Source organism: Hylobates moloch, unplaced genomic scaffold (genome assembly GCF_009828535.3).
Source record: "Hylobates moloch isolate HMO894 unplaced genomic scaffold, HMol_V3 SCAFFOLD_3, whole genome shotgun sequence".
NCBI classification, from domain to species: Eukaryota; Metazoa; Chordata; class Mammalia; order Primates; family Hylobatidae; genus Hylobates; species Hylobates moloch.
In genome coordinates, this window is record NW_026652278.1 from 30,256,923 (window position 1) to 30,281,235 (window position 24,313).

Consider the following 24,313-nt stretch of genomic DNA (forward strand, 5'->3'; position numbering starts at 1 on the left):
TTTTTTGTATTTTTAGTAGAGACGGGGTTTCACCGTGGTCTCGATCTCCTGACCTCGTGATCCGCCCGCCTCGGCCTCCCAAAGTGCTGGGATTACAAGCGTGAGCCACCACGCCCGGCGCATTTGTTTATTTCATAAAACTTCAGGTGACTGTGTTCTAGAATTACAATGAATTGATGTTTCTCAAATATTTATATATGTTGTTTTATGATTAACATATAGCTTAAAGTATTAAATATTGATTAATTTTGCTCTCATTTTTCAGTGCTAATGAAGGCACGGGACATTTTAAGGTATTTTACTTTTTTTTTTTCATTCATTTCACAAGAGGACTCTGTAGCACACAAATTCGAGTCAGATTAGCAACCAAATGGAGATTGTATAAATAAGTTATTTAAATATGAAGTACATTTAATAATATTTTTATAGATGTATGAGTAAAAGTTAAGTAGGGATCGGTTCATTCAGAACAGTAGTCTAAGGAAAATTAAGTGAATACTTTTTAAAACTAAAACCAAATGCTATGTTAATTTGGTGATAAAAAATGTCTCAAAGCATTTTTTGCGTAGTTGACATTTAGAGTTAAATATGAGCTTAAAATTTTATTTGCATGTAACATTTTTTGCTCAAGTTATTTTGCCCTACTTGTTACTTCAATTATTCACTGAAGTTTTAGAGGTAAGAATGAATTCCTTTGTAACATATTTAAGTTCAGAGTTGATTTAAAGATTCCAAAATCACAGGTACCATTGTATACAGTGTTACTACTATAATGTGAGTCATCAGGAAAAGGTAATTTTTTCAAAAGGGGTAAATCAGACCTTATAGTTACTTGGGAGGTAAATACACAAGGAATAGGTGACTTTGATCTGTTTAGATTTTCAGTGACTTTGTCAAGAGTCTGTACTGAAAGTTAGGTGAATTATACCTAGTTGGATATACTGTACTGTTTTATGAACACACTAGCTCAGAGACATGAATTAAAGCATAGGAAGAGATAGGTAATTCTCTGGATGAAGCATATTATACATGTGTCTCAGAGATTGATGTGATAGAGGGAATGCAGTTTTAAGTCCTCACGATTTTTTTTTTATGGAGTCTTCTTCTGTCGCCCAGGCTGGAGCGCAGTGGCGCAATCTTTGCTCCCTGCAACTTCCGCCGTCTGGGTTCAAGCGATTCTTGAACCCAGCCTTAGCCTCCTGAGTAGCTGGGATTACAGGCATGCACCACCACGCCCGGCTAATTTTGCATTTTTAGTAGAGAGGGTGTTTCACCATGTTAGCCAGGCTATTCTCAAACTCCTGACCTCTGGTGACCCACCCACCTGGGCCTCCCAAAGTGCTGGGATTACAGGTGTGAGCCACTGTGCCCGACCATAAATCCCCATGATTTTTGATAGCGTTGAACCTCTTATAAGTTGTAAAACATCAAACCACTCGTGTTCAGCTTTAGGAAATTCTCATAGCCATGTAGTGGGTAGGATAGTGGCAGATACATTTTTGTATGGTTTAAGCACAGGGATATATGCTACCAGTGTTCCCTGAAGATGTCTGTCTAATAACCTGCAGTAGTCAGTCCAACAGAGTTTTAAAACCTCACAAAGAAAGAATTAGAGAATGAATTGAAATATTAGGCCGGGTTCGTTGGCTCACATCTGTAATCCCAGTACTTTGGGAGGCCAATGTAGGTGGATTGGTTGGAGCCAGGAGTTCAAGACCAATCTGGGCAACATAGGAATACCCTGTCTTTATCAAAAATAAAAATGTTAGCTCTGCGTGGTGGCATGGGCCTGTAGTTCCAGCTACTCAGGAAGCTAAGGTGGCAGGATCATGTGAGCGTAGGAGATTGAGGCTGCAGTGAGCTGTGATTGCATCACTATACTGTAGCCTAGATGACAGAGTAAGACTCTGTCTTAAAAACAGAAAAGATAATGTATTAGTCTACTGCTTCCTCAAAAACACATGTGCAACCCAGAATATATAGTTGTGGTTCTTACACGTGAGAAAACATGATAGCAATATCACCTTGAAGTGTTCTTGCCAAAACATATAGGAAAGTGATTATGCTTCTAGATTTAATTACGAATTTACAAGAAATACAGGGGACAAACAGATGTATTAGGCCGGGTGCGGTGGCTCACGCCTGTAATCCCCACACTTTGGGAGGCCGAGGTGGGCAGATTACGAGGTCAGGAGATCGAGACCATCCTGGCTAACAGTGAAACCCTGTCTCTACTAAAAATCCCAAAAAAATTAGCCGGGCGTGGTGGCAGGTGCCTGTAGTCCCAGCTACTCTGGAGGCTGAGGCAGGAGAATAGCATGAACCTGGGAGGTGGAGCTTGCAGTGAGCCAAGATCTCACCACTGCACTCCAGCCTAGGCAACACAGCGAGACTCCGTCTCAAAAAAAAAAAAAGAGAGAGATGTATTAAATGACACTGTAGGAACGTAATAAGCCAGATCAAGATAGTGGAAAACTGCTTAGCAACCAATTCTGTTTCTTCAGCAAATAAATTAAAAAGGAAAGAGATGAAGAATAAACCTACAGATGAAACCTATTGATAAAAGTAACTTAAGGGACATATAAATTAATTACATTGTATGCACATTATTTGGATTTGATTTGAAAAATATGTATATTTTTAATAATAACCCCAAATTGGGCTGGGGACATTGGGTCATGCCTGTAATCCTAGCACGCTGGGAGCCCAAGGCAGGTGGATCTCCTGAGTTCAGGAGTTCGAGACTAGCCTGGCCAACATGCCAAAACCCTATCTCTATTAAAAATACAAAAATTAGCCAGGCATGGTGGTGGGCACCTATAATCCCAGCTACTTGGGAGGCTGAGGCAAGAGAATCACTTGAACCCGGAGGGCGGAGAACTCGGCGAAGTGAGCTGAGATTGTGCCACTTCACTCCAGCTTGGGCGAAAGAGCGGACCTCTGTCTCAAAAAACATAATAACCCCAAATTGGAAACAATGTATATAACCTATTAGCTGATGAATGGATAAACAAAATGTATCTTCATATAATAGAGTATTATTTGACAGTAAAAAGGAATGAAGTACTGATACATGGTCTGACATGGGTAAACATTGAAAACATGATACTGATACATGGTCTGACATGGGTAAACATTGAAAACATGATGCTAAGGAAAAGAAGCCAGTCACAAAAGGCCATCCATATATTATATGATTTCATTTATCTGAAATGTGCAGAACAAGAAAATCCACAAGAGCAGAAAGCAGATTTGTGGTTGGCAGAGGCTTAGGGAAGAGGCTGAATGGGGAGTGACTACCAAGAGGTACAGGTTTCTTTTTTTCTTTTTGGGGATGGAGTCTCACTCTGTCACCCAGGCTGGAGTGCAGTGGCGCAATCTCGGCTCACTGCAACCTCTGCCTCCCGGGGTCAAGCAATTCTCCTGCCTCAGCCTCCCAAGTAGCTGGTATTACAGGTGCACCCCACCATGCCCAGCTAATTTTTTGTATTTTTAGTAGAAACAGAGTTTCACCATGTTAGCCAGGCTGGTCTTGAATTCCTGACCTCAGGTGATCCATCTGCCTTGGCCTCCCAAAGTGCTGGGATTACAGGCATGAGCCACCTTGCCCAGCCAGGGTTTTTTTTAGGGTAATGAAAATATTCTGAAATTACATAGTAGTGATGGTTGCAAAACTTTGTAGATATACTAAAATCCATTTAATTGTACACTTTTAAAGAGTGAATTTAATAGTATGTGAATTACATCTCAATAAAGCTGTTGATTTTTTTTTAATACCTAAGCCAAGATTCAATAGAAACTTTGAATAGAAACATTGTTTGTAGCTTGGTGTAAACATTTTGGGGATATAAAAATGTATCTAGTTGAAACAATATATGCTTGGCTAGGTGCGGTGGCTGACGCCTGTAATCCCAGCACTCTAGGAGACCACCACGGAAGGATCACTTGAAGTTAGGAGTTGAGACCAGCCTGGGCAACATGGGGAAACCTTGTCTCCACTGAAAATACAAAAATTAGCCCGGTATGGTGATGCATTCCAGGTACTCAGGAGGGCTGTGGCAGGAGAATTGCTTGAACCCAGGAGGCAGAGGCTGCAGTGAGCCAAGATTGCGCCACTGCACTCCAGCCTGGGCTAGAGCAAGACTTCATCTCAAAAAAAAAAAAAACAAAAAACAGGCCAGGCACGGTAGCTCACACCTGTAATCTCAGCACTTTGGGAGGCTGAGGCAGGCGGATCACGAGTCAGGAGATCGAGACCACGGTGAAACCCCGTCTCTACTAAAAATACAAAAAATTAGCCGGGCATGGTGGCAGACGCCTGTAGTCCCAGCTACTCGGGAGGCTGAGGCAGGAGAATGGCGTGAACTCAGGAGGCAGAGTTTGCAGTGAGCCGAGTTCGTGCCACTCCACTCCAGCCCAGGTGACAGAGCGAGACTCTCTCAAAAACAAACAAACAACAAAAAAACTGGCTGGGCACGGTGGCTCACGCCTATAATCCCAGCACTTTGGGAGGCTGAGGTGGGCGGATCACCTGAGGTCAGGAGTTTGAAACCAGCCTGGCCAACATGGTGAAACCCTGTCTCTACTAAAAATACAGAAATTAGTGTGGTAGCTCACGCCTGTAATCCCAGCTACTTGGGAGGCTGAGGCAGGAGAATCGCTTGAACCCGGGAGGTAGAGGTAGCAGTGAGCCAAGACCACGCCATTCCACTCCAGCCTGGGCAACGAGCGAAACTCCATCTGAAAAACATATATGTATATGCTTATGTTAGAATTTTTGTTTGAGCCCCTTACTGGTTATATTTTTTTCATGAAATCTTTTAGTTTTCTCTTTAGTAATGACAGCCCTATAGAACAATAAAATCATTTTCTACTAAGTTTAAGAAATTGGGGCCGGGTGCAGTGGCTTACGCCTGTAATCCCAGCACTTTGGGAGGCCAAGGCGGGTGGATCACCTGAGGTCAGGAGTTCGAGACCAGCCTGACCAGTATGATGAAACCCCATCTCTACTAAAAATACAAAATTAGCCAGACGTTGGTGGCGGCTACCTGTAGTCCCAGCTACTTGGGAGGTTGAGATAGGAAAATCACTTGAACCCAAGAGGCAGAGGTTGCAGTGAGCCGAGATTGCGCCACTGCACTCCAGCCTGGGTGGCAGAGCAAGACTCCATCTCAAAAGTTAAAATCCGCCGGGTGCAGTGGCTCACACCTGTAATCCCAGCACTTTGGGAGGCCGAGGCTGGTGGATCACGAGGTCAGGAGATCGAGACCATCCTGGCTAACATAGTGAAACCTCGTCTCTACTAAATACAAAAATCAGCGTGGTGGCACATGCCTGTATTCCCAGCTACTTGGGAGGCTGAGGCAAGAGAATCTCTTGAATCCGGAAGGCAGAGGTTGCAGTGAGCCACGATCGCTCCACTGCACTCCAGCCTGGGCGACAGAGCAAGACTCCATCTCAAAAACAAAAAACAAACAAAAAAAGTTAAAATCCTTTACATAAAGAGGAAAATGATGCAAATAATCTTAGAGACAAATGGCTCACAACACTAACAACTCTTCAGTGCTTACTATGTGACAGGTATTTTTATTAGTTATTTACATACATTAACTTATTTTCATGATAATTGTATGAAGCAGGTGCTATTTTTATCTGTTTTCCAAATAGAGACACAGACAAGTTCAGGAACTTGCCCAAAGACTCACTATTAGAAAATGGCAGAACCAGGGTTTGAGCCCAGGTAGTCTGTCTGGAGTGCCTACACTCAACACCTATTCTATATGCTGTACTGTGGTAATAACGGGCAGACCATTTATCAGTTGCTCAAGTATAACAAGCAAGCCCAAGACACCTAGAAAAATAAAATACCTATCTAATATAGACTCTATGAGTTTTAGTTGGCAAAGTTCTTAAGAACAAACTACTGTACAGATAGGAAAGCTGAGTGCTGTAAGATGGAACAAATGTGTGCCTCGGTTCCATAGGTAGCCATTCTAGGCTCCCAGTCTGTAAGTCCTAAAAAAACACTTTGTGCTTTTCCTGTAAGGGACTGTTTAGTTCTGATTACTTCAGCTTTTCATTTGCGTGAGGTCGTAGCATCGTTAGTTGTCTCAGAGAGATGGGAGCTGGGTAAGCATTAATTTTTACTTTCAAACTCTGTCATCTACTTATCACCTCCTACGCCTCAAACTGTTGGGTCCCACATTCCAGCCACATGTGTCTAGATAGTGATCTTTTAATTTTCACTTAAAAAAGAAATCCCTGGCCGGGCGCAGTGGCTCATACCTGTAATCCCAGCACTTTGGGAGGCTGAGGCGGGTGGATCACGAGGTCAGGAGATTGAGACCATGCTGGCTAACAGTGAAACCCCCTCTCTACTGAAAAAAAAAAAAAATTAGCTGGGCATAGTGGTGCACGCCTGTAGTCCCAGCTACTTGGGAGACTGAGGCAGGAGAATGGCGTGAACCCAGGAGGCGGAGCTTGCAGTGAGCTGAGATTGCACCATTGCACTCCAGCCTGGGTGACAGAGTGAGACTCCGTCTCAAAAAAGAAAAAAAAAAAAATCTCTTTATTATGAAAATTTTTAAACTTATACAAAAGTAGGCAGAATAATATAATGAACTCCCATGTACACACCACTCCAATAATTATAAATTCATGTTAAGTGTCCTTTTATGGCAACATAATAATGATACTACAGTTTTTTAAATTAATGATAATCCCTTGATCAGATATTCATGTACTATTTAAATTTCCTAGATTGTCCCCTGAAAATTGTTGATAGTTTTTCAATCAGGTTTCAGTAAGGTCCATACATTGTAATTGGTTAATGTATTTGTCATTTACACCCCTTAATGTTTTTTAGTCTCGCCATTCCTCTTCCATCTTGTTTTTCCTTCCTTGCAGTTTTTTGGGTTTTTTGTCTGTTTGTTTGTTTTTTCAAACGGAGTTTTGCTATTGTTGCCCAGACTGCAGTACAATGGCATGATCTTGGCTCTCTGCAACCTCTGCCTCCCGGGTTCAAGCGATTCTCCTGCCTCAGCCTCCTGAGTAGCTGGGATTATAGGCATGCACCACCATGCCCAGCTAATTTGTATTTTTAGTAGAGATGGGGTTTCTCCATGTTGGTCAGGCTGGTCTCGAACTCCTGACCTCAAACGATCTGCCTGCCTCTGCCTCCCAAAGTGCTGGGATTGCAGGTGTGAGCCATCATGCGCGGCCTCACAGTTGTTTTAGACATTTGGTATTGGGTGTTTTCTCTGTGTCTTTAAAGTGTAAGTTCAGTACTTGAAATGAATGAATAAATTTTACTCTGAGTTTTGTTTTTTCAATGAAACATAAAATAAACCAGCAAGCCTATTTAGAAAAATTTTTGACATACTTTTCAGAAAGGGAAAGCTAAGCAGAATTTCCATTTTTCTTCTCTGATACGTGTATTAACTTGTTTCATAGTAAGTTTTTTCAAGAGTCTATTGAATCATCTTTGCTATAAAACTTTCTTTAATGTTTACACATTACATAGATATACACATACCTCATGCATGTACAGGTATATTTAACCTAAAAATAGTTTTATCTGTCTATTTTTGTAGCCATTGGAAAAGAAGTTTGTTCGAGTTTCGGGAGAAGCAACTATTGGACATGTAGAAAAATTCCTCAGAAGAAAAATGGGTCTTGATCCAGCTTGTCAGGTACAGTACATATATGTAAAAGAATAGGTAAAGTTATGAGCTTACCTTTAGCACACTGAAGAAAGAACTCTGTAGGATTTCATGCAATTATTTCTGTTTTATGATGTTGTAGACATTTTTTTTTTTTTTTTTTCTTTTTTTGAGACAGGGTCTGTTTCTGTTGCCCAGGCTGAAGTACATTGACACGATCGTGGCTCACTACAATGTTGAGGTTTTCCTGGGCTTGGGTGGTCCTCCCTCCTGTCTCAGCCTCCTGAGTAGTTAGGACTAGAGGCACATGCCACCATGCCCAGCTAATTTTTTTTAAGAGATGCAGTCTTGCTATGTTGTCCAGGCTAGTCTCAAACTCCTGGCCTCAAGTAATCCTCTTACCTCAGCTTCCCAAAGCACTAGGATTATAGGAGTTAGCCACCGTGCGAGGCTAGTATCCATTTCCTACTGCCACCGATGGCAATCTATTAGTGTTAGAGAAAAGCTGAAGATAGGAGAAATATTAAAGAGGCCTCAGTTCCAGCTCTTTTCCAGTTTGGTAGTAGAGAAAAATATTGCTTATCATCCACTTTTCTGTATAGGACATCCTTGCATTTATTAGTTGTTCAAGTATAACAAGCAAGCTCAGCCGGGCGCAGTGGCTTACACCTGTAATCCCAGCACTTTGGGAGGCTGAGGTGGGTGGATCACGAGGTCAGGAGTTCCAGCCTGACCAACATGGTGAAACCCTATCTCTACTAAAAAATACAAAAAAATTAGCCGGACCTGTTGGCATGCACCTGTAATCCCAGCTACTCAGGAGGCTGAGGCAGGAGAATTGCTTGAACCTGGCAGGCAGAGGTTGCAGTGAGCTGAGATTGCGCTACTGCACTCCAGCCTGGACGACAGAGCGAGACTCTGTCTCAAAACAAAACAAAACAAACAAAAAAACAAGCAAAGCTCAGGACACCTAGAGAAGTGAAATATATTTATCTAATAGGGACCCTATTAATTAGTTTTTTTTTTTTTTTTGAGACTGAGTCCCACTGTGTCGCCCAGGCTGGAGTGTAGTGGCGTGATCTCAGCTCACTGCAACCTCTGCCCCCCGGGTTCAAGCGATTCTCCTGCCTCAGCCTTCCTGAGTAGTGAGTAGCTGGGATTACAGGCAGGTGCCACCATGCCTGGCTAATTTTGTATTTTTAGTAGAGACAGGGTTTCTCCATGTTGGTCTGGCTGGTCTCGAACTCCTGACCTCAGGTGATCCGCCTACTTCGGTCTCCCAATGTGCTGGGATTACAGGTGTGAGCCACCATGCCCAGCTGACCCTATTAGTTTTTTTTATGGATTAAAAGAGATCTTCTGTTCTAGCTATGTAATATTTTCTTTTCTTTTCTTTTCTTTTTTTTTTTTTTTTGAGGCGGAGTCTCACGCCGTTGCCCAGGCTGGAGTGCAGTGGGGTGGTCCCAGCTCACTGCAACCTCCGCCTCCTGGGTTCAAGTGATTCTCCTGCCTCACTTTCCTGAGTAGCTGGGATTACAGGCCCGTGCCACCACACCTGGCTAATTTTTGTATTTTTAGTAGAGATGGGGTTTCACCATGTTGTTGTTCAGGCTAGTCCCCATCTCCTGACCTTGTGATCTGCCCGCCTTGGCCTCCCAAAGTGCTGGGATTACAGGCGTGAGCCACCACGCCCGGCCATAATATTTTCTTGTTGTTGCATGATGGAAACCTCAAACTTCATGTATCATTGAACATAAAAGTAAAATATACTCATAGTTCTAGTTATGTGGTCCAGTTAGTAAAAATGAACATTTATATAGCTTTGCTTTTTCATTAGTCAAATTTAAAAAGCATTTTTGTTATTCTCCATCATGTGTAAAGTTTTATAGAATAATTTTTATCTGAAATACTGTGTATTGTGGCTGGGCACAGTGACTCACCTATATAATCCCAGTACTTTGGGAGGCCAAGGCAGGTGGATCATTTGAGGTCAGGAGTTTGAGACCAGCCTGGCCAACATGGTGAAACCCTGTCTCTACTAAAAAATGAAAAATAGCTTGGCATGGTGGCACACTCCTGTAATCCCAGCTACTCAGGAGGCTGAGGCTGGAGAATTGCATGAACCTGGGAGACAGAGGTTGCAGTCAGCCTAGATCATGCCGTTGCACTCCAGCCTGGGTGACAGAGTGATAACCTGTCTCAAAAAAATAGTAAAATAAAATAAAATAATAAAATACTGTATTGTTAAATTAATAGATATGTTAAAACAGTGACTGGCCATGTGCAGTGGCTCATGCCTGTAATCCCAGCACTTTGGGAGGTCGGGGCAGGTGGATCACCTGAGGTCAGAAGTTCAAGACCAGCCTGGCCAACGTGGCGAAACCCCATCTCTACCAAAAATTAGCCAGGTATGGTGGCACACACCTGTGGTCCCGGCTACTCAGGAGGCTGAGGCAAGAGAATCTCTTTTATCTGGGAGGTGGAGGTCGCAGTGAGTCAAGATCATGCCACTGCACTCCAACCTGGGCGACAAGAGGGGACTCTATATCAAAAAAAAAAAAAAAAGAAAAGGGGCCGGACACGGTGGCTCACGCCTGTAATCCCAACACTTTGGGAGGCCAAGGCAGGTGGATCACCTGATGTCAGGAGTTCAAGACCAGTCTGACCAACATGGTAAATCCCATCTCTAGTAAAAATATAAAATTAGCCGGGCGTGGTGGCACATGCCTGTAATCCCAGCTACTCGAGAGGCTGAGGCAGGAGAATCGCTTGAACCTGGGAGGCAGAGGTTGTGGTGAGCCGAGATGGCACCACTGCACTCCAGCCTGGGCAACAACAGCGAAACTCCAACTCAAAAAAAAAAAAGGGACTGAAAGTTTGCTAGTGTTTTTAGTACCAATATTTTCTGGTAGTAAATATATACTAAATCCAATGAAATGACTTCTCTAACTGAGCTTGACATATCCTGGTTATATCTCATGGCAGCTGAAAACTAGAAATGACTTATTTTTACCTTGTAGCCACAGCACACTTGAGGTTATTCTTAGGTTTTCGTTAGAGACAAAGCTGGTTAGTGACTCCTGGATTAAGAATTATGAGTGATCCCATAACAGCCTATTATTTCTAAAAGCAGAAGTCAGAAGACTTGCCCTTATTATAGAATAAGAAGTGATACCCAGGAGGACCCTCTCTAGAATGTAGATTATTCTATGGCTATTTATGTGTCTGTGTGTGTGTGTATGTTTTGTGTTTTGTGGGTTTTTGTTTTTTTTTTTTTTTTTTGGTGGCAAGGATAACATACTGTGTTGCCCAGGCTGGACTTTTTTTGTGTGTGTGATACAGAGTCTTGCTCTGTCACCCGTGCTGGAGTGCAGTGGCACAGTCTTGACTCACTGAGGTCTCTACCTCCTGGGTTCCAGCAATTCTCCTGCCTCAGCCTCCCAGGTAGTTGGGATTAGAGGTGCACACCACCATGCCCGGCTAAATTGTTTGTATTTTTTAGTAGAGATGGGGTTTCATCATTTTGCCCAGGCTGGTCTCAAACTCCTGGCCTCAAGTGATCCTCCTGCCTCAGCCTCCAAAAGTACTGGGATTACAGGCATGAGCCACTGTGCCCAGCCTGTTTTTTTAATTGACAGAAACAAAATATTTTGGGTTGGGCGTGGTGGCTTGCGCCTGTAATCCCAGCACTTTGGGAGGCCAAAGTGGGTGGATAGCTTGATCCCAGGAGTTCGAGACCAGCCTGGGCAACATAGTGAAACCCCAGCTCTACAAAAAATACCAAAATTAGCTGGGTGTGGTGGCGCACACCTGTAATCCTAGTAGTCCTAGCTCCTAGGGAGTCTGGGTTGGGAGGATCATTTGAGCCTGGGAGATCGAGGCTACAGTGATCCATGATTGTGCCACTGCACTGAGCCTGAGCGACAGCAATACACTGTCTCAAGAAAAAAATAATAATAAGTGAAGTGAAGGCCAGGCAAGGTGGCTCACCCTGTAATCCCAGCACTTTCAGAGGCCAAGGTGGGTGGATCACCTGAGGTCAGGAGTTCAAGACTAGCCTGGCCAACATGGTGAAATCCTGTCCCTAGTAAAAATACAAACATTAGCCGGGCGTGGTGGCACATGCCTATAGTCCCAGCTACTTGGGAGGCTGAGGTGGGAGGATCCCTTGAACCCAGGAAGCAGAGGTTGCAATGCGCTGAGACCACGCCACTGCACTCCAGCCTGGGTGACAGAGTGAGACTCTGACTCAAAAAAAAAAAAAAAAAGAAATGAAATAAATCATATCTATTTATTGTATACAACATGATGTTCTGAAATATGTATACATTGTGGGATGGCAAAATTGAGCTAATTAACATACCATTACCTCACATTTTTTGTGATGAAAACACTTGAAATTTCTATTCAGCAGTTACAATATATTATTATTATTATTATTATTATTATTATTATTGTTTGTTTGTTTTTGAGACGGAGTCTCTGTCACCCAGGCTGGAGTGCAGTGGCGCGATCTCGGCTCACTGCAAGCTCTGCCTCCTGGGTTCATGCCATTCTCCTGCCTCACCCTCCTGAGTAGCTGGGACTACAGGCACCCACTACCATGCCTGGCTAATTTTTTGTATTTTTAGTGGAGACAGGGTTTCACCGTTTAGCCAGGATGGTCTCCATCTCCTGACCTCATGATCCGCCCGCCTTGGCCTCCCAAAGTACTGGGATTACAGGCGTGAGCCACCGCACCCAGCCTACAATATATTATTAAGTATAGTCACCATCTTGTACAGTATATTTCTTCTAAGTTGATTTTGTTACCTAAAAATGTGGGTTTCTTTTTTGCTTACATCATAGAATTTAAGGCTTTTAGCATTTTGAAATAAAATTATATAAAGGCTCATACCTGTAATCCCAGCTACTCTGGAGCCTGAGGTAGGAGGATCACCTAAGGTTAGGAGTTTGAGACCAGGCTGGCCAACATGGGGAAATCCCATCTCTACTAAAAATACAAAAATTAGCCGAGCGTGGTGGCACACCCTTGTAATCCCAGCTACTCGGGAGGCTGAGGCACGAGAATTGCTTCAACCTGAGAGGCAGGAATTACAGTGTGCTGAGATTGTGCCACTGCACTCCGAGCCTGGGCGACAGAGTGAGACTCTTGTCTAAAAAAAAAAAAAAATTAATAAAACGATGGTACCAAATTCTTTAATTTTTTATGGATCTAAGTTCTGTGTGCAAGATCTCGTATCATTACTTTCAAGTCATTTTGGAAACACCACTCTAAAAACAGGTGACAGGCTAGATTTGGCCCTTGAGTATGCCAACCCGGGTTCTATCTCATAATTCTATATAATCTCAGATTAGTAACAACTTTTGCATTTTAGACTTATTAGCTTTTAAATTGACAGAGTGGTATTTGCAAAATGAATTGAAAGCACAGCCACACCGTGGCTGCTTTTGTGCTATAACAGCTGAATTGAAGAGATATAACAGAGATGCTATGGCCCACAAAGCCTAAAGCATTTATTATTTGGCCCTTTGCAGAAACGGTTTGCCGACCCCTGAGATGGCATTTAGGCTTTGGAGAAAGTTAGATCTTGGACAGACCTGGGTTTATATCTGGACTTTGCTATTTACTAGCTTTGTGACCTCAGGAAAGTTTAATGTCTTCACTTCTTAGTTTCCCTATCTGTAAAATCGGAATTGTAGTTACCTAGTTCATAGGAATATGAGGATTAGATAACACATATCAAATACATATGTAACTTATTGTACATAGTGGCTGCTCATTTAAATGCAGCTGCTATTACTGTTGTTTTTAGAGTTTAACATGTTGACAGTGTATAGAATTTATTGGAGTAAACAGCATTTGAAGATAAGAAGTCTGGCTAGGAGATGGTTTTAGTGGTTTAAGCCTACAGGCAGTAGTTGAAAGATATGATATGAATTCAAGAGATAGGAAGAAAGAAGCAATAGGACTTTGTAATTGATTGCATGTAAGAAGAAAGGAAAAGGAGAAAGAGGAAGCAGAGGTGACATTCTGGTATGGAAGACAAGGAGAAATTTCATACCATAATCTAAATAGTAATGTTAGGAGATGGAGCCAGTTAAGTGAGATATATATATCTCTCACTTATATATATATATATATATATATATATATATATGCTGTTGAGGATCTAACCCCATTTTAAGGTAATGGGAAGGGAGTAGTACTCAGTGAAAGATTAAAGATTTGCATTTCTATCTTAGCAAGTAAGTATAGTAGAGTCTTAGTAAAATGTATATATACAACAATATTCTCTCTAGAGAATTCTATATAAAAGTCAATATATTGGCTGGAGCACACTGGCTCACACCTGTGTTTTGGGAGGCCAAGGCAGGAGGATCACTTAAGACTAGGAGTTTGAGGCCAGCCTGGGCAATATACCGAGACCCTGTCTCTACAAAAATTGAAAAAAGAAAACCACACAATTGGCTGAGCATGGTGGCTCACACCTGTAATCCCAGCACTTTGGGAGGCCGAGGCGGGCGGATCATGAGGTCAGGAGATCTAGACCATCCTGGCTAACACGCTGAAACTCTGTCTCTACTAAAAATACAAAAAATTAGCTGGGCATGGTGGCAGGCGCCTGTAGTTCCAGCTACTCAGGAGGCTGAGGCAGGGGAATGGCGTGAACCCAGGAGGCGAAGCTTGCAGTGAGCCGAGATTGTGCCACTGCACTCCAGCCTGGGCGACAGAGCGAGACTCCATCTCAGAAACAAAAAACAAACAAAAAAACACACAATTTGCCAGATGTGGTGGTGCACACCTCTAGTCCCAGCTACTTGGGTTGCTAAGGTGGGAGGATTGCCTCAGCCTAGGAGTTTGAGGCTGCAATGAGCTATGACTGGGCCACTGCACTCCAGCCTGAGTGACAGAGTGACACCCTATCTGGGGAAAAAAAAAAAAAAAAGATATATCTTGGAGCTTTGCAATTACCAAAGGGCTGAAAAGACCTTGTTGAAATTGTTCCGTCTACAAAACAGTTTCCTTAGTGTGAACTTTAAGTCAGTGTTGTACTATGATTTATATGGCATTGTTGGAAAATGAGATATTCCTCATAAGAGAATTTTTTCAAGTAATGGATGATTGCCTTTTTAAGCATTAATAACTTTTAATGATTTTTTTTTTTTTTTAAACAGAGTCTCCTTGCTCTGTGGCCCAGGCTGGAATGCAATGGCGTGATCTCGGCTCATTGCAACCTCCACCTCCTGGGGTCAAGTGATTCTCCTGCCTCAGCCTCCTAAGTAGCTGGGATTACAGGCACCATGATTACCACCATGCCTGGTTAATTTTTGCATTTTTAGTAGAGACAGGGTTTCACCATGTTGGCCAGGCTGGTCTGGAACTCCTGACCTCAGGTGATCTGCCCGCCTCTGCCTCCCAAAGTGCTAGGATTACAGGCGTGAGCCACTGCACCCGGCCTTAATGATTTTTATCACAGATATTTAAAAAGATATACTTTCCTCTGCTACCTGATGTTGAATACATCTAACATGACTTAATTTCTTTGAGATTCAGGGAGATCATTTTGAATATCAATTATACTGTGCTGTTGTCCTGCTGTATCCTCTAATGCTCTTCCCATGTTACCTTATTTACTTTTGTAAAAAGTTTCTAAAACTCTCTTATCAAGAGTGTTTAATCAGTCTAAAATAAAATTACAAAATCTAGTTTGGAAACAATTTATGTTGATTTTTTTTCCTCATTTCTTCAGATGGTATTTTGAAGCAAGAAATCAATCTAATACACTCTTCATGTCCATAGGTAGATATCATCTGTGGTGATCACCTGTTGGAGCAGTATCAGACTCTAAGGGAAATCCGACGTGCAATAGGTGATGCAGCAATGCAGGTAGGTTCTAGACATACCCATGTCTAACAGATAAGTTACTTAGTGAAAGAACAAAGTTCCATGTTATCAGTAAGTTTCCATAAATAATTCTACAATACTCTTAAAATTACCTATACTATAAATAATAATTATATTTAATATTTATCAAATTCTTGCTGTGTGTCAGGTAGTGTTCTACGTAATTTATGTAGATTAGCTTATTTATTCTTCATAATTATTCTAAGAAAGCAGGCAGTTTTTTATTTCCCATTTTAAAGATAAAGGAAACTGAGATACAGTAAGGACATATAACTTCCTACAGTCACTGGGTGAGACAGGGCTCAGACTCCAGGCAGTTTGATTCTAAAAGCCTTGTTTTTTTCCCCCTGTCCAGTGCTATAATACAATTTTGAAGGCTTCTAGGCCAATACATCCAGAAGGACATTTCAAGAAAAACTTGCAAGTACTTATCAGGCTTTAGAGCCAAGTTTGTCCAACCCGTGGCCCTCAGGCCACATGTGGCCCAGGATAGCTGCGAATGGGGCCCAACACAAATTCATAAACTTTCTTAAAACATCTTTTTTTTCTATCAGCTACTGTTCGTACTGATATATTGTATTTTTATTTATTCATTTTTTTGAGACAAGGTCTTGATCTGTTTCCCAGGCTGGAGTGCAATGGCACTATCTCAGCTCACTGCAGCCTCTGCCTCCCAGGTTCAAGCAGTTCTCCTGCCTCAGCCTCCCTATTAGCTGGGATTATAGGCATGCGCCACCACACCCGGCTGATTTTTGTATTTTTAGTTGAAATGGGATTTCACCATGTTAGCCAGACTTGTCTCAAACTCATGACCTCAAGTGATCCGCCCACCTTGGCCTCCCGACGGGCTGGGATTACAGGGGTGAGCCACTCCGCCCAGCCTGTGTTAGCATATTTTATGTTGGCCAAAGACAATTCTTCCAATGTGGCCCAGGGAAGCCAAAAGACTGGACACCCCTGCTTTAGAGATTCGCATAGCTTTTCTTGTTCAGTAAATAAGAACTCAAGGTTACTATTTTGATGTTTTAATTAACCTATAATGTGAGTGGGAATATAATGTGAAGTCTCCTAGTCAAAATAATAAAAACCAAGACAGGATCTACAAGTTTAATGAAGAGAAAATAGGACCACATATTCTAATGTATTTCTGAACCTATAGTGGAAAATTGTTTTTGGTTTTTTTGTTTGTTTGTTTGTTTCGAGACAGAGTTTCACTCTTGTCGCCCAGCCTGGAGTGCAATGGTGTGATCTTGGCTCACTGCAACCCCTGCCTCCCGGATTCAAATAATTCTCCTGCCTTAGCCTCCCGAGTAGCTGGGTTTACAGGCATGCACCACCACGCCCAACTAATTTTGTGTTTTTAGTAGAGACGGGGTTTCTCTGTGTTGGTCAGGCTGATCTCAAACTCCCGACCTCAGGTGATCCACCTGCGTCGGCCTCCCAAAGTGCTGGGATTACAGGTGTGAGCCACCGCACCCGGCTGTGAAAATTGTTTTAAGAGCTATATGACTCTGAGAAGCTTATGAAGTACTAATGAAGATTCGATGGACTCTCAAACAAATTTTTGTTTGCTAGAAATATAATTCTTGGGGAAAAAAGGGCTTCTGCTGTGAGTGGCACACATAGGGCATCGTTTGCTCTTGGCGCCAGAATCAGCATCAAGAGATTTCAGAAGCATAGTTTTTTGGTACTTGGATAGCTGGTGATCATTGGTCCTGGAGCCCTTACTTGTTGTGTAAATTAGTTGTGACTTTTTTTTTTTTTTTTGAGACAGAGTCTTGCTCTGTCAACAGGCTGGAGTGCAGTGGTGTGATCTCAGCTCACTACAACCTCTGCCTCCTGGGTTCAAGGGATTCTCTTGCCTCAGCCTCCCAGGTAGCTGGGACTATAGGCGCCCGCCACCACGCTTGGCTAATTTTTTGTATTTTTAATAGAGACGGGGTTTCACCGTGTTAGCCAGGATGGTCTTGATCTCCTGACCTCCTGATCTGCCCGCGTCAGCCTCCCAAAGTGCTGGGATTACAGGTGTGAGCCACCGTGCCCAACCGTGACTTTTTTTTTTTTTTTGGAGACAGAGTCTTGCTCTGTCACCAGTCTGGAGTGCAGTGGCGTGATCTCGGCTCACTGCACCTCCTCCTCCTGGGGTCAAGTGATTCTAGTACCTCAGCCTCCCAAGTAGCTGGGACTATAGGTGTCCCACCACACCAGCTAATTTTTGTATTTTTAATACAGATGAGGTTTCACCATGTTGGCGAGGCTAATCTCAAACTCCTGGCCTCAAGTGATCTGCCCACCTCAACCTCCCAAGGTGCTGGGATTACAGGCATGAGCCACCACACCTGGCTGACAGTCATGGCCTGTTGGGTAAATCCAGGTTTCTGCTCCCTCTTAGGGCTGTGTGTTGTGATGCACTGTTTCTAGGTTATGTGATTGGTTTGTTGTATTAAATGTTGTGGGTGATTATAACACAAGGACAAACATTTTGTGTATCTAAGTACAGAAAACATATGGTAAATATCTCTATTATAAAGACAAGAAATGCGGCTAGGTGCGGTGGTGGCTCATGCCTGTAATCCCAGCACTTTGGGAGGCTGGGTGGGAGAATCACTTCAAGCCTGGGAGGTCGCAGCTGCAGTGACCCATGAGTGGCTCTGTACTCCAGCCTGGGCAATGGAGCAGGACCATGTCTCAAAAAAAAAAAAAAAAAAGAGGCCGGACACAGTGGCTCACACCTGTAATCCTAGCACTTTGGGAGGCAGAGGCGGGCAGATCATTTGAGGTCAGGAGTTCGAGACCAGCCTGGCCAACATCCTGAAACCCCATCTCTAATAAAAATACAAAAATTAGCTGGGCGTGGTGGCAGGTGCCTGTAATCCCAGCTACTCAAGAGGCTGAGGCAGGAGAATCGCTTGAACCCGGGAGGCAGAGTTTGCGGTGAGCCAAGATCGCACTACTGCACTCCAGCCTGGACGGCAGAGCAAGACTCCGTTTCAAAAAGAAAAGAAAAGTAATTCTTGGCCAGGCATAGTGGCTTGCTCCTATAATCCCAACACTTTGTGGGGCCGAGATGGGAGGATCATTTGACCCCAGGAGTTCCAAGACTCGCCTGGGCAATATAGCGAGTCCCGTCTTTACAAAGATAGAAAAATTAGCAGACATGGTTGTGCACACCTGTGGTCCCAGTTACCTGGGAGGCTGAGGCAGGAGGATTGTTTGGGTCCAACAGTTCAAGACCAGCTTAGACAACGTGATGAAACCCCATCTCTACAAAATACAAAAATTAACCAGGTGTGGTGGCACATGCCTATAGTCCCAACTACTTAGAAGGCTGAGGGGGGAGAAGATTGATTGACCCGAGAGGTTGAGGTTGCAGTGATCCATGATCACACCACTGCACTCCAGCCTGGGCGACAGAGTAAGACCCTTTTTCAAAAAAAGAGAAAGGAAATATAATTTTTTTTTTTTTTTTTTTTGGTATAATTGCCTGTGTTCATTTGTCTCAGTGGAACAACTGCTCAAAAGAAGATGTGAATATTATAAGAATTATTTTTTTTCTTGTCCTCACAATCTGTTCCCAAGAATTATTTTCTTAATGCAAATTATACAATTCCTTGGAAGAAGCAGAAAATATACACACATGCATAGTTATATGTGCATAATGTACATATGATATATTTTAATTGACATATAATGAAATGCATGAGTTTCAATAAATACCTGTCTGTTTAACTCAAACCCCTCCTTCACATACAGAACTTTTCTGTCACCCCCAGAGAGTTCTCTCATGCTCCTTCCCAGTTAATTCTTCTCCCTAGCACTAAGGCAACCATTGTTCTGATTTTGTCACTAGAGATTAGTTTTTTCTTTTCTTTCTTTTTTTTTTTTTTTTAAGACAAGGTCAGGCCAGGTTTGGTGGCTCACACCTGTAATCCCAGCACTTTGGGAGGCCAAGGTGGGGGGATCACCTGAGGTCAGGAGTTCAAGACCAGCCTGGCTAACATGGTGAAACCCCATCTCTACTAAAAATACAAAAAATTAGCCGGGCATGGTGGTGGGCGCCTGTAATCCCAGCTACTCGGGAGGCTGAGGCAGGGAATTGCTTGAACCTGGGAGGCAGAGGTTTCAATGAGCTGAAATCACACCATTGCACTCCAGCCTAGGCAACAACAGCAAAACTCTGTCTCAAAAAAAAAAAAAAAAAAAAAAAAAAAGACAAGGTCTCACTCTGTTGCCCAGCCTGGAATGCATGGAATGCAGTGGCACAATCATGGCTTAGTGTAGCCTCAACCTAGGGGGCTCAATTGATCTCTTCCCACCTCAGCCTCCCAAGTAGCTGGGACAACAGACGTTACAGACGTGCATCACCACATCTGGCTATGTTATAAATTTTTTGTAGAGATGGGGTTTTGTCATGTTGCCCAGGCTGGTTTTGAACTCCTGAGATCAAGCAATCAGCCATCTCAGCCTCCCAAAGTGCTGGGATTATAGCATATGTGAGCCACCATGCCTGAACTCTGTTTTTTAAAATAACAGTTTTGTTAAGATGTAATTCACATACTGTATTGGTCCATTCTCACATTGTTATAAAGAAATACCTGAGACTGGGTGATTTATAAATAAAACAGGTTTAATTGTCTCACAGTTCCTGCAGGCTGTCTAGGAATCATAGCAGCTTAGCTTCCAATCATGGCTGAAGGCAAAAACATGATAGGAACCAGGAACAAGAGAGAGAATAAGGAGGGAAGTGCTACACACTTTTAAACAACCATATAACATGAGACCTTATTCACTTTTGTGAGGACAGTACCAGGGGGAAATTGTGCTAAACCATTCATGAGAAATCCAACCCTGTGATCCAATCACCTCCCACCAGGCCCCACCTCCAACATTGGGGATTACAATTCAACATGAGATTTGGTGGGGACACAGATCCAAACTGTATCATTCAACCCAAATCATGCCCCGCCCCCACCAAATCTCATGTCCTCACATTTCAAAAGACAATCATGATTTCCCAATAGTCCCCCAAAATCTTAACACATTTTCAGCATTAACTCAAAATTCCAAAGTCTCATCTGAGACAAGGCTAGTCCCTTCTGCCTATGAGCCTGTCAAATCAAAAACAAGTTAGTTACTTCCAAAATACAATGGGGGTATAAACATTAGGCGAATAACTCTCATTCCAAAAGGGAGAAATTGGCCAAAAGAATGAGGCTATATGCCCCCATGTAAGTCTGAAACACAGAACAGCAGCCATTAGTTTTTTTATTTTTATTTATTTATTTTTTTTGAGATGGAGTCTTTCTCTCTGTCACTCAGGTTGGAGTGCAGTAGCGTGATAGGCTCACTGCAACCTCTGCCTCCTGGGCTCGAGTGATTCTTCCACCTCAGCCTCCCAGCTTGCTGGGACTAAAGGTGCACGCCACCAAACCTGGCTAATTTTTGTATTTTTTTGTAGAGATGGGGTTTTACCATGTTGCCCAGGCTGGTCTCAAACTCCAGAGCTCAGGCAATCTGTCTGCCTCAGCTTTCCAAAGTGCTGGGATTACAGGCGTGATCCACCATGCCTGGCCCTCATTAAATCTTAAAGCTCAAAATTAGCCAGGCATGGTGGTGCACTACTGTAATCCCAGCTATTTGGGAGGCTGAGGTAGGAGAATTGCTTGAACCCGGGAGGCAGAGGTTGCAGTGAGCAGAGATCACACCACTGCACTCCAGCCTGGGCAACAGCAAAACTCTGTCTCAGAAAAAAAAAAAAAGCTCTAAAATCTCCTTTGTCTCCCTGCCCTACATCCATGGTACACTGGTGTAAGGGTGGGTTCCCAAGGCCTTGAGCAGCTCCACCTCTGTGACTTTGCAGGGTTTGGCCCCCATGGCTTCTCCCACGAGCTGGTGTTGAGTGCCTATGGCATTTTCAAACACAGAGTGCAAGCTGTCAGTGGATCTACCATTCTGGGATCTAGAGGACAGTGGCCCTCTTCTCACAGCACCACTGGGCTGTTCCCCAGTGGAGACCCTATGTGGGGGCTCCGACCCTACGTTTCCCCTCCGCACTGCCCTAGTAGAGGTTCTCTGAGGGCCCTGCCATTGCAGCAGGCTTCTGCCTAGACATCCAGGCCGGTCTTGAACTTCTGACCTCAAGTGATCTGCTTGCCTCAGCCTCCCAAACTGCTGGGATTCCAGGCATGAGCCAGCATGCTCGGCCAAAAAGAACATTTTTAATTAATTTTATTTTTAAAAATTCAATAAAGATTTCCACAATAAACCACAGTCATTAAGTCTGCAAATATTTGTGCAGTTATGTGTCACTTAACAATAGAGATATGTTCTGAAAAATGCATTGTTAGGCAATTTAATGATTGTGCAAACATCATAAAATGTACGCAGGTTAGGCACGGTGTCTCACACCTGTAATCCCAGTATTCTGGGAGGCTGAGGCGGGCGGGAGGGTCACTTGAGCCCAGGAGTTTGAGACCAGCCTGGGCAACATGCTGAAACCCTGTCTCTACAAAAAATACAAAAACTGGGAGGGCATGGTGGCATGCACCTGTAGTCCCAGCTACTTGGGAGGCTAAGGTGGGAAGATGACTTAAGCCTGGGAGTTCAGGGCTGTGGTGAGCTCTGATCATTCATGCCAGCCAGCACGACAGAGCAGGACCCTGTCTCAAAATAATAAATGAATGAATAAATGAATGAAATAAACAATCTTTCTTTCTTTTTTTTGAGACAGGGTCTTGCTGTGTGGTCTTGCTGTGTTGCCCAAGTTGGAGTGCAGTGGCAGGAACATGGTTCACTGTAGCCTCAACCTCCTGGGCTCAAGCAATCCTCCTGCCTCAGCCTCCCGTGTAGCTGTTACCAGAGGTGTGCCACTGGCTAATTTTTTTATTTTTTGTAGAAATGGGGGTCTCACTTTGTTGCCCAGGCTGGTCTTGAACTCCTGAGCTCAAGTGATACTCCAGCCTCAGCCTCCCAAAGTGCTGGGATTACAGGCATGAGCCATGAGCCACCACACCTGGCCTTGAGTTTAATTTTTTTTTTCTTTTTTTTTTTTTTTTGAAACAGGATCTGGCTCTGTCACCCAGGCTGGAGTGCAGTGGCATGATCTTGGCTCACTGCAACCTCTGCCTCTCAGGCTCAAGTGATCCTCCCACCTCAGCCTCTTGAGTAGCTGGAAATAATAGACATGTGCCACCACACCTAGCTAATTTTTGTATTTTTTGTAGAGACAGGGTCTCACTATGTTGCCCAGTGTGGTCTTGAACTCCTGGGCTCAGGTGATCCACCTGCCTTGGCCTCCCAAAGTGCTAGGATTATAGGCATGAGCTCCTGCACCTGGCCTTGAGTTTAAATTTCTTTAGATAGACATCTGCTCTCTCTGGTTTACCACTGGTCTTTAACATTCCTTATTGACTTCACATACCTAACTTATGTATTCATTTATGTTACTGGCCTGGCCCTTGTGGGCACTTGAATTTGTGAACCTTTTTCTAGAACTCTGGTGAGTTTTTACTGTAATTGCCAGGAACACAAACCAGATTGCAGTGAGTTGAGAAGTGAGGAAGTGGAGCCATGGAAAAGCTTAGCAAAGAAGCAAAAGAGATTAATAGCCAGAGTAGCACTGGAAATACAGGATATATGAGCTGCAACCCCTTCTCTGTGTTGCTCAGTTCAGGTCTGTGGCACGTTTCCCAATGACCTTTCCTTTTAGCTAGTTATCCAGTCTGCAGGAAATTAGAAATAGTCCCTTAAAAAGGTGGATTGCGGCCAGGCGTTGTGGCTCACGCCTGTAATTCCAGCACTTTGGGAGGCCAAGGCGGGCGGATCACCTGAGGTCACGAGTTCGAGACCAGCCTGACAAACATGGAGAAACCCCATCTCTACTCAAAATACAAAAATTAGCGGGGGGTGTTGACACCTGCCTGTAATCCCACCCAGCTACTCAGGAGGCTGAGGCAGGATAATCACTTGAACCCGGACGGCGGAGATTGCAGTGAGCCAAGATCGCACCATTGCACTCCAACCTGGGCAAGAGAGCAAAACTCCGTCTCAAAAAAAAAAAAGTGGATTGCTTGCTGGATGCAGCCTTGGTGAGAGCCAAAGAATTAAGAACTGGTATCAAGAAAGGAGATAGAACCCCACAAAGAGTAAATGAAAAGACTTGGACACATAGCATCTGGAATCATATAGTATGGGGGTTAAGTTGCCCAACTGCCCCGAGGGCATTCTTTACTCTTTTAAAAAATTCTTTTTCCTTTTTTTTTTAATAAAAAAAGAGGGGAGTTTCACTATGTTGCCCAGGCTGGTCTCAAACTCCCGGTCTCAAGTGATCCGCCCACCTCGGACTCTCAAACTGTTGGGATTACAGGCATGAGCCACTGCATCCAGCTGAGGGCATTCTTTAAGGAAGAAGTAAAACATATATATTTTAGGCTTTCATTAAATGAGTAAGTGTTTCACAGCTTTAGCAATTATTATAGTGGTGAGCTGCATTTATGTGGAAATGAACAGATCTGTGATGCGTTGTAGTAGTTGAGTCTTTTTTAGGAGAATCTAATGCTTAAGTAATCTATTAAGAAGTCTAGGGCCAGGCGCAGCGGGTCACACCTGTAATCCCAGCACTTTGGAAGGCTGAGGTGGGCAGATTACCTGAGGTCAGGAGTTCGAGACCAGCCTGGCCAACATGGTGAAACCCTGTCTCTACTAAAATTACAAAAATTAGCCAGGTGTGATGGTGGGCCCCTGT

At 43.4% G+C, this 24,313-nt stretch overlaps 1 protein-coding gene and 1 non-coding gene across 2 annotated transcripts in view; both read left to right on the top strand.

Moving 5' to 3' along the window:
• The window catches only part of PCGF6 (polycomb group ring finger 6), a 48,082-nt gene that overhangs the window by 21,140 nt on the left and 2,629 nt on the right, over nt 1-24,313 (top strand). Inside the window, exons 2-4 of the mRNA XM_032172697.2 lie at nt 252-293; nt 7,593-7,691; nt 15,466-15,552. Of these exons, the coding sequence (XP_032028588.1) occupies nt 252-293; nt 7,593-7,691; nt 15,466-15,552 (228 nt within the window). The remainder of the gene's footprint in view (nt 1-251; nt 294-7,592; nt 7,692-15,465; nt 15,553-24,313) is intronic.
• LOC116466198 (U11 spliceosomal RNA) lies at nt 17,164-17,296 on the top strand. The gene has a single exon (XR_004247437.1). It is a non-coding gene; the product is annotated as a U11 spliceosomal RNA (small nuclear RNA).